The following is an 11144-nucleotide window of genomic DNA, read 5'->3' on the forward strand; positions in this document are numbered from 1 at the left end:
GGTTGCAAGCCTGCGCCCACCGCGATACCAGGGTCCACTGAGGAATTCTGAGGTGTAGTCTGGCAAAAGGAGTCACGTGAACTGTAGAGGCTATGTGACCTAGGAGAACCATCAGGTGTCTTGCTGAAATTGTAGTCAAGGAAGACACCTTGTGGCAGAGACGAATGAGAGCATCCTGATGTTGTTGAGGAAGGGATGCTCTGAGTCGGTGAACTGTAAATTCTGAGAGGGCTGTAGCTGGGATTTGGGAAAGTTGATTTTGAACCCAAACTTTGTAGAAACCACGTGGTCTGTAGGGTCGCTACAATAACCCCTTGAGCTGTGGAATCCTTGATGAGCCAGTTGTCCAGGTACAGGAACACCTGGAGGCCATGGTTCCGCCGAGCTGCATTTGGTGAACACTCTTGGAGATGAAGCCAGTCTGAAAGGTAGCACTCTGTACTGAAAATGCAGATTTCCCACCCGAAATCTGAGGAACTGTCGAGAGGCTGGATGAATGGGAATGTGAGTGTAAGCCTCTTTGAGATCTAGAGAACATAACCAATCGTTCTGATCTAGAAGGGGGTACAATGATGCTAGAGACAGCATTCGAAATTTCTCCCTGACAAGAAATTTGTTGAGGGCTCTGAGATACAAAATGGATCGCAGATCGCCCGTCATCTTCGGGACTAGGAAGTAATGAGAGTAAAACCCCCTGCTCTCCTATTCCAGCGGAACCTCTTTGATGGCACGGAGATGAAGCAGAGCTTGAGCTTTCTGAAGAAGAAAGATGGTCTGGGATGGATTGGAAGGAGACTCTTGGAGGCAAGTCTGGAGGAACCTGGATGAAATGAAGAGAGTATCCTTCCCTGATGATGGACAGCTGATGTAATTATCTCCCAGCGGTGGTAAAAAAAAGCTGAGGGCTTAGGCACAGCAGGAGTCTGAGGTTTCTGTTGCCTCTGCTGCTGTAGTGGTTGTTTAAGGAGCTGTTCTCTGTGGAAAACGCCTCTGAGAAGATGGAAGAGGTCTGAAGCCTTTAGAAGTGGAAGGCTTAGGACGAGTGATGGAAGCAAACAATTTTTCATGTTCAGACAATCGTTGAGTAGCTGCCTCGATGGAATCATCAAACAATTCATTGCCTTGATAAGTAATGTGGCCAGACAATCTTGAAGATTGGGGTCCATGTCTATACTGCGGAGCCAGGCAAGCCTGCACATCGCTACTGAAAAGGCGGTGACCCTCGAGGCAAGTTCAAATGCATCATAGGAAGATTGAAGGAGATGCATATGGAGTTGAGCCAGAGTGGTAGTCACATGCTGAAACTCTGAAAGATGATATAGAGGAATAGATTTGTAAAATTCAGGCAGGATGTCAACCAAATGCCATAAGAGAGTTTTGGTAGAAACCACTACCAAATCCATGGTCCTGCCTTCTCTTCCAGGAGAGACAGTGGTATAAACTGTGACAGGATTGGTCCTTGACAGAGAAGATTCCACGAGAAGGGACTGATGGGATAACTGAGATTTCTTGAAGCTCTTGCAGTGAACTATGCTGTAACAAGATTCCAGCTTTCCTGGTACAGCAGGAATGGAATAAGGTGGCACAAGATTTTGCTTGAAAGAAGTCTATTAGTGGGCAATTTAAGAGACTCCGCAGGAGGATGAGACATACCCAGTTCCTCTAAATACTTTGTAGAATATTTGGTGAGGAAAAAAGTAAAAGATATCCAAGGAAGATTGACCTTGAAGGGAAGAAGGTGGCCTCACAAAGCAGAGAAAGAAAGTGAAGCCTCTCTGGAGTGCTGATACCTGAGGTTGAATATGCAGGTATGGATGACTGACTGAGAGAATGGATAGAATCCCTCACAGGAGAAAAACCATAGTGGTAAGGCTTTGCAGGAGGCGATCTTGACTTCATAGTTGGAGGCCTTGAAGAGTCTCGAGGCCTGTCTTGAGAAGAGGACCTTGGCCTCGATGGGTACCTCGACTGATGTGGAGAATAGTGCCTTGAACCAAGCAGGTCCCGCTGAGAGAAACGTCAAGGAGTCCTGGTCTATGCCTCGAAAAGGCAGCGCCTTATGTGAGGAAGGAGGGCTGAAGGCTGGAGATCGAGGTCGAGACACCAAAAAGGACTGAGCTCCTTGTGTCGAGATACCTTGAGGCACTGGCAAGGACTCAACTCCTTGGGGCTGCAGACGAGACACTCACAAAGACTCGACTCCTTGCATAGAGTGTATAGATTCAGCTCGAGGCACTGCCAAGGACTCGACTCCTTGTGGTACTGCTGAGTGCTCAGGCTGGGCTGCAGGAAGCAGAGTCGAGACAGGAGTATGTCTGGCAAGCATATTACCAAACTCCTGAGGTATAATGGTCTGGATCATAGCCTGCAAATGTGAAACTGAGACTTGAACTGGTACATTTGGTATGGCTATAGTCTCCGAGGAAGAATGACGCCTTGATTTGGAGACATGTTTCTTGGGCAGCTTCAGAACCACTGCTACCTGACCTGAGGAAGACAGTGAGGAAAGTGGCACCTCAGGAGAAGACTTGGCAGATTTGCTCAAGGACTTCCCAAACAAGAAAGGTTTGATGTAGGTCGAGATAGAAGGCGGGAGCCCCATAGAAGACTTGACCGGAGCTGAGGTCGAGACCGGGATGAGTGGATCGACCTACTGCTACTGGAACAATGGTCAAATACTTGGCAGCTAGGCTTCAATGCTAAAAAATGCAAGGTAATGCACCTGGGCAAAAGAAACCCGCGTAGAACTTATGTACTAAATGGTGAGACCTTGATCAGGACCACGGCGGAACGCGATCTAGGGGTGATCATTAGCGAGGACATGAAGGTTGCCAATCAAGTGGAGAAGGCTTCCTCCAGGGCAAGACAAATGATGGGGTGTATCCGCAGAAGTTTCGTCAGCAGGGACCTGAAGTTATGATGCCGTTGTACAGAGCCATGGTGAGGCCCCACTTGGAGTACTGTGTTCAGTTTTGGAGACCACACTACCGAAAGGACGTATTGAGGATCGAGTTGGTTCAGCGAACGGCCACCAGGATGGTCATGGGGCTCAAGGATCTCACATATGAAGAAAGACTAAAGAAATTGCGGCTGTACTCACTTGAGGAAAGAAGAGAACGGGGAGATATGATTGAAACGTATAAGTACATCACGGGACGCATTGAGTCAGAAGATGATATCTTCTGGCTCATAGGACCCTCAACCACCAGAGGGCACCCGCTGAAAATCAGGGGAGGGAAGTTTCATGGCGACTCCAGGAAGTACTTCTTCACCGAAAGAGTGGTGGATCATTGGAACAGACTCCCACTCCAGGTGATAACGGCCAGCAGCGTGACGGATTTTAAGAAAAAATGGGATACTCACGTGGGATCTTTAAGGGAGTAAATTTAAGGGGGGGGATACTTGGAATGGGCAGACTTGGTGGGCTATAGCCCTTTTCTGCCGCTTTTTTCTATGTTTCTATGATCCATACCTCCGAAAATGTCTCCACCTGACCTGTGACCGGCCTGGACATAGGCGGAAAGATGGCCTCAGCAAAATCGAAACCCGCCAGCAGAGGCTGCAAAGCAGGCCCCACCGTGACAAAATTAATAAAATTAAAGTTGGGTTTTTAAAAAAAAAGAAATGGAAATGCGCAAAAAAACCACAGCGACCCTGCAAAATAACAGAACACGAGCCACGGTGAGAGAAGGCATGAAGTTTTAGAACTGAGCCTAGCGCAGAGCATCGAAAAAACGACTTCTCAGCTTCGCAGAGAACTGAGGAGACGTGCGCCCTTGCGTGGGCGGGAAGGCACTCGCGCATGATTGGTGCGGCACTCGCGAACTTTCTAAGTTCTGCAAGCAAATCAGCTTGCAATGCTGTCCGCATTGGGGCTCCGTGGATGGCGTCACCCACATGTTAAGAATAGGCTGCCTGCTTGTCCTGGGATAATTACTAGCTTAAGAGTATCCTTTTCTCCTCATAATAAAAATAATCTATACTGTATGTCTGTAATTAGGAGATCACTATTCTTGCATTATGTGTGAGCAACTAATTTATGGAAACTTAGCTTTGACTAAATACTTAAGGTTGCTAAATCTGACTGTGTTCTGATTTTATTTTCATTTTTAGGCTAATTTACGAAGGAAAGTAACTCATTCAATGCAGACTAATAACAGTAACATGAGAAGAGAGAACGCTACCCAGGTATACCCACCAAAGCAAACTGGTACCCAGAACAAACGGGATAACTCGAGCAATGTACCAAAACCACAGATCTACCTGGCAGGCCTTCGTGGAGGTCAAACGTCTACTGCTACTGAAATGGTCAAAGTTGATTTAACAAGGTCTGTTAAAGAAACTTGAGCAAGTGATGCATCAACAGGAACAGCATAAAATAAAATACATATTTTGAAGAAATGCTTTGTAAAGTTAACAATCAAATTTTGTGTAGGTTCAAATATAAAGTAATCCAAGGAAAAAGCTAGCTTTTATGTCTTTTTTTAATAGCTTATTTCTTAAAGATAAAGGTTCTTCAGCCCTGTCTAGAGGCTTGGGCCTCCACTAAGCAACTAGAGGACATTTGTCTTCTGTGGGATATGTTTTAACAGTCTCAAATTTATTCTCAAAATGTATTTGGAAGGCCAAAAGATACTTGAACTGTGCAGCAGATGAAGTACACTTATACACAGCTTGATCCGTGACAGTATAAGTGAACTGTTTTATTGCATACTGTAACTTTATACTGCTTGATCCGTGACAGTATAAGTGAACTATTTTATTGAATAATGTAACTTGCAAAGCCAAGCTGTATTATTCATTTTTTCATAATGAACTGCTTTGCATGCATGTGCATGCTTGGCATCTCATTATTGCTTAACCTGTGTAATACTAAAAAAAAAATAAAAAATTACACATTAAGGGCAAATAAATGTGATTTTGACATTTAACACATGCTATTTGTGCAAAGAATGTGCACTATTCCCTTAATGAGCATTAATAACCCCTCAAAGGGGAAGATTCTCAAATGTTCACGATAAAATCTGATTGGCAGCTGTCGCAGATGCTACTGTAACAATTTTAAAAAGGTGAGTCATTCTTAAAAAATCATGCATACAAATGAGGTTCACGGAGTCACTAAATTTGCATCTGCCAACCGCTAGTGATAGCAATCGGCACATGCCCAGAATAAACGAGTCAACCCCACCTCTACCCCCCAAAAAAACAAATCGAAGATTGGCAGGAGGGATGTATGCCCACTCCCTCCCACTGCTATACAACCCCGACACCCTTACCACATCGCAGCAGGAGAGATGGCCACTCCCTCCCACTGCCAAGCAACCCCGCTACCCCTACCTTGTTTACGAAGGCCGGCCAGAAGGATGCCTACTCTCTCTAGCCAGCAGGCCCACCTCTTCAAAATGGCGGGCCTTCCCCTCCCTGGTGCATCCTGGGATGCCCTGGAGAGGGGCCAAGGGCTCTGACTGGCCCAGGTTGCTTGGCAGCAGGAGAGTCTGGGGGCTGCAGGGAGAGGTGTCGGGGGCTGCCATATGGAGATAAAGAGCTGGATGACTCAAAACAAGTTCTAATTAAATTACAACTTCCGGTTGCATCAGAGAAAAAGCTTCCGCCCACACACACGTGACTGCTGGGTGGCACAGGCAGGCTTCTTTTCTAAAAGCGCCGCAAAGGTAAGGGGGAGGGAGGGAGGTAGACAGATAGATTTGGCCAGAGGTAGGGAAGGAGGGAAGGGGCCGCATAAGCGATCGGTGACCGTGTGCCTTCCCTCCCTCAAGTTTTTTTACGCCACAAAGGTAAGGGGGAGGGAGGGAGATTCTCAGGCCGCTGAAGGGTGGTGAGGTGGCAAGAGGGAAGTGTGGATGTTACGGGGATGGGGCAGTGAAGGGGATGGGGAGGTGAAGGGGACAGCAGGTTTGTGGACGGGGCGGTGAAGGGGACAGATTTTTTCCCCGTGTCATTCTCTACTCCTGGTATCCCTACCTAGGTGCCCCTCTGTACCTATCCTCTGACACCCTTTGAGACTTAGAGTCTCCAAAATCCTTCATCAATTTTTCCAGATCCTCTCCAAATAGCAACCTGCCCCTAAAGGGAAGACGCACCAGGTGTAGTTTGGAGGCAGCATCTGCTGCCCAATGTCACAGCCATAGGTGTCGCCTAGAAACTACTGCCAGAACCATCTGCTTAGCTGAAGCTCGAATCATATCATATAAGGCATCAGCTAGATACACCAGCCCGGACTCCACACCTGGAAAGTCTGGGGGCAGAGCCCCACTGGCTTTCACCACCCCATCAGTAAATAACTGGATCCACTAAAGACAGGCTCACCCTGCATAAGAACTGCACACCGCTGCCTGCAGAGTCTTCCTATCCTGAGGGTCCTTCAGAGTAATACCTCCCTTGATTGGCAGAGTAGTCTTCCTAGTGACTGCCACTAATAAGGCGTCCACCTTAGGAAGTTTAAACTTATCCTGCTCCTCAAGAGCCATAGGATACAATGAACGCATAGCCCGTGCCACCTTGAGGCCTGACTCAGGCGTAGTCCACTGCTCAGAAATCAACTACTGAATGGCCTCATGCACAGGAAAGGTCTTAGGTGGCCGCCTAGTGCTTGCCATAAGGGGATTGGGCACCACCCCCCTATCTGAATCTGGCAGGGAAATGTGTAGACATTCCATAGCTTTAGAAATGAAGGCACCAGTTCCTCCCTATGGAACAGGCGCAACGCTGAGGGATCATCCCTACCAGCCTCTTCTACATCCATGTCTTGCACCCTGGCCTCCTCCCCCCCTTCCCCTGGAACCGAACAGAGGTAGAGGGCTCTCCGGGTAGGCCAAATCCTCAGCCTCGGGCACCCTACGCCGCTTGGCTCCTTTAAGACCACACTGTGGCTGAAATGCCACCCCCTGAGCTAGGCCACCCTCCAAAACCCCCTCCCTACATCCGGGTTTGCCTTCTGCTGCGAAAACACCTTGTGCAGCAGAAGCACAAACTCCAGCAAGAGGCAACCAAGCCCTTCTGGTGCTGCCGCTCCTGGTGTTAGCACATCTGCCGCCGCAGCTGAGGTGCTCAGCCGCACCTCCAAAGCCGTGGCCAAATCTGGTCCTGCCTTCTTCTCCCCGAGTGCGGCTTTGGCGTGGGGAGGAGGCTCACCTTCCGGTGCCAAAACAGCTGCTGCACCCGCGTCTCCCATGCAGCCGGCCGAACACAGACTCAAAATAGAGCGGCGCTTCCCGCACCGCGAACAACGCTTCACAGCCTCTGCTGCCATGTCTTCCCCCCCCTCGGTAAAGAAAAAACAGGAGTACTCATGTGCTCCTGTCCCGAAAGGTCCACTCCAGCACAAAGCCCCAATGCTGTGCCAGCAAACCTGGTCCAAGCCAAACAGCAGGGTTTGTTTGTTTTTCTTATGGGAAAGAAGCCCTCCGGACCAGGAAACTTTCTCTACGGGCGGTGAGGGTGGGGAAGGGACCTGGAAGGGCCCAGGTGTTGCCCCTATAGTCGGAACTGAAACCTGCCGACACCCCTAAGCTCAACTGGAGCTGAAGCAGCAGGAGCAACAGCCTTCCACACAGGAGCCTCAGAGATCCAAGAACAATCGGAACAGCAACTATCCAACCTGCTGGAGATAGAGCTTACTGGCTGGCAAGAGGGACTCCATCCAAGATATACACCTGCAAATCAGTTCTCTATCTCCACCTGCTAGCAGATGTGTGCTATCCCACTAGTCTCTGAATTCATCTGCTGATGGCGCTAAGGAATGAAGTGACTTGTGCATAGCAACTCTGACAGAATTTTAACGGATTGAAGGGGAGAGAGACAGTTACGTGGAAGACCTGTGAGAAGCAAGTTGCAATAGTCTATGTGAGATGTGAGAAGGATATGGATAAGGGTTTTGGTAGTGTGCTCAAGAGAGGAAGGGTCAGATTTTGGTAGGCTGTTGAATTTGTGCAGAGAAAGAGAGAGAGGAGTCAAAGAAAACCCTGAGCATACGAGCCGACGAAACAGGATGAGCGTTATCCACTAATATAGAGAATGTGGGGGGTGGGGGAGAGCAGGGGTAGGTTTAGGTGGAAGAATAAGTAGCTCAGTCTTGGCCATGTTTAGTTTTAAATGGCGGTGGGACATCCAGGCAGCAGTGGACAGAGATTGAGACTTGAGCTTGGATTCCTATAGAAATTTCTGGTATAGATGGGTAGATCTGGGAGTCGTCAGCATAAAGGTGATATTGAAAACCATGGGAGATCAGAGCACTAAGGGAATGAGTATAGATAGAGAAAAGAAGAGGTTCCAGGACAGTCATGGGTACCCCAATTGATAGTGGGATAGCTATAGAGGAGGATCCACCGTTGCATACACTATAGGTGCAATGTGAGAGAGAAGAGAACCAAGAAAGAACAGAGCCCTGGAATCCAAGTGAGTACAGGGTATCAAGGAGTGGGTGGTGGTCCACAGTGTCAAAAGCATTGGATAGATCGAGAAGGATGAGGATAGAATAAAGGCCTTTGGACTTGGCCAGGAACAGGTCACTGGAGACTTTTAACAAGGACAGTTTCTGTAGAAAACAAAGGGTGAAAGCCTGATTGAAGTGGATCAAGAATTCCTAGGGATGACGGTCAAGAAAATGACTGTAGTTTGGATAAGAAGGGGAGGAGGGAGATGGGGTGATAGATAGTTAGAAGGGCAGGTAGGGTCCAGTGAAGGAGTGATGTGACTGTGGCATGTTTGAAGACATCAGGGACAGTTGCAGTGGAAAGTGATAGGCTGAGGATGTGACAGATGAAAAGGGATGACAATAGGAGAGAAAGTAGTAAAAAAAAAATCTGTTTTACTACTTGGGATCTAGCTAGGTACTTAGTTGGGACCTGGGTTGGCCACTGTTGGAAACATGATACTGGGCTTGATGGACCTTCTGTCTGTCCCTATATTGTAATTCTTATGTAAAGTGCTTAGTAGATGAGTGGGAGGAATCAGATCAGAGGAGCAGGTAGTGAATTTGGAGGAGAGAACATAAAATGTACAGTTTCTTCTTCAATGATTTCAGGAAAGAAAGAAAAGGCAGAAGGGGCCGGAGTAGGGTTGACAGAGTGGGCTGGGGGAGGGAGAGGTGGCTTTATTGAGAACAAGGTTAATCTTGTAAAGCTTGTCATAGAAGTACTCAGCAATAGACAGGGGGAAAAGTGATGGAGGGTTGGTGGTGAGGGTACTTTGGGTAGAGAGTTCAGTGTAGCAGAGATGGCCAGGGTTGGAGCCAAGAAAGTTAGTCAAATGGCTGTAGTAGTTTTGTTTTGCACGTGAAAGAGCAGACTGGAAGGAGATCAGGAGGAATTTGAAATGAGTGCGGGATTTGAGCCAAAGCCGTTCAGCAGTCCTGGCACAGGAACATAAGTAGTGGATTTTAGAGGTCAGCCAGGGCTGGGTTTTGGCAAGCCTTACAGAACGTAGAGGGGGGGAACGAGGGTATCTAGAGCAGAGGAGAGAATGGTATTATAGGAGACAGCCTCATTGATAGATTTGTGTAGCATAGTGGTTGAGAGGAAGGGTCTATAGCCTGAAGATTCCTAAATGCATTGGTGAAGATTGGCTGGGTCTGGCAGGGAGGGTGATGAATTGTGAAAGTTATGAGATGATGTCAAAGAGTGGAGAAATTTGTGATGGAGCAGTTGGAGAAGACATCACGATTGAGGCTGTGGTGGAGAACAGCTGAAGATTTAATGAGGATGTTAAGCCTAGAAGCATAAGAGTAAGATTTTATTTTGTGCATTTTGTGGTTTTTATTATGTATGTTTGTTATGGTACCTGCTTAGGTTTTAAGCAGGCTATATGTTTTTTTAAATACATTAATTATTTTACTGAGGTGACATGGGGGAATAGAGGGAGTTTTTTTGGCAGTTTGTGATGCCACAGCCTTAAAAAAGTTCATTCCTTAGCGCCGGCAGCAGATGAATCCAGAGACCAGTGTGATAGCACATACCTACCAGCAGGTGGAGATAGAGCCCTGGTTTTCAGAGCCATTCAGCCTCGGGCAGTATGCATTGGTGGCTACAAAAGGAACACCTGTTCAAAAGCATGCCACTGGCAGCTCCAGACTGGATAGTAGTGACGACGGACGCCAGCCTGACAGGATGGAGGGCTCTGTGTCTCCAGTCCTCAGCACAAGGCAGTTGGAGCCCGGAGGAGGCTCACGAGTCTATCAATCTTCTAGAACTGAGGGCAATCAGGCTAGCTCTGAAAGAGCTTCAGCCACTGATTCAGGACAAACCGACCAGGGTCCTGTCAGACAATGTCACGTCAGTAGCCTATATCAACAGACAGGGGGGCATGAGGAGTCGGCTGTTGGCACGAGAGGCGAGAATTCTTCTGCTGTGGGCGGAGGCATTTCTTCCGCTACTGTCAGCGGTGCATATTGCAGGAAGGGACAACGTTCAGGCAGACTTCCTCAGCAGGAATTCGTTTGATCCCAGGGAATGAGAGCTGTCTCGACAGGCGTTCCAGCTCATTGTTTGCAAGTGGGGACTCCCGGAGATAGATCTTATGGCCTCGGGTCACAACGCCAAGGTTCCACGCTTCTTCAGCAGGCGCAAAGAATGGAGCTCAGAGGGGGTGGATGTGTTGGTTCTTCCATGGCCTCCACAAAGTCTGCTGTATGTGTTTCCACCCTGGTCGAAGATAGGCCGGGTATTAGCTCTGATTGCGCACTTCCCAGGATTAGTGGTGTTCGTAGCCCCGGATTGGCCGCACCGTCCATGGTGATCTGATGAAGCTCTCACAGGGTCATCCACTTCGATTCCCGGTGACCCTGGACTTGCTCATGCAAGGACCAGTGCAGATGGAAGATCCCTCCCACTTTGATCTTACGGCCTGGAAATTGAAAGGTCAGGGCTAAGGTGGAAGGGGTATTCAGAGCAGGTTATTTCTACTCTTCTACAGGCTAAGAAAAAGTCTACATCTACGGCCTATGTGAGGCTCTGGCGACTGTTTGACTCTTGGTGTAGTAGAATAGGGATTTCACTCTTTCACGCTTCCTTATCTCATATTCTCTCTTTTTTGTAAGAAGGGGTTTCCAAAGGGTTAGCATGCAATTCCCTTCCGAGTTCAGGTGGCGGCTATCGCCTGTTACAGAGGTAAGGTGTCACATACTTCTT

General features: G+C 48.1%; 1 protein-coding gene across 5 annotated transcripts in view; it reads left to right on the forward strand.

The window, feature by feature from the left end:
• Positions 1–4454, forward strand: part of CFAP206 (cilia and flagella associated protein 206) — a 145009-nt gene extending 140555 nt beyond the window's left edge. For all 5 annotated transcript variants that reach the window (XM_033937176.1, XM_033937177.1, XM_033937175.1 and 2 more), the window contains one exon: positions 4114–4454. In XM_033937176.1, coding sequence (XP_033793067.1) covers positions 4114–4347 — 234 coding nt within the window. In that variant the 3' untranslated portion in view covers positions 4348–4454. The remainder of the gene's footprint in view (positions 1–4113) is intronic.
• The last annotated feature ends 6690 nt before the right edge of the window (positions 4455–11144 follow it).

This window comes from Geotrypetes seraphini, chromosome 3, assembly GCF_902459505.1.
Source record: "Geotrypetes seraphini chromosome 3, aGeoSer1.1, whole genome shotgun sequence".
Taxonomy (NCBI): domain Eukaryota; kingdom Metazoa; phylum Chordata; class Amphibia; order Gymnophiona; family Dermophiidae; genus Geotrypetes; species Geotrypetes seraphini.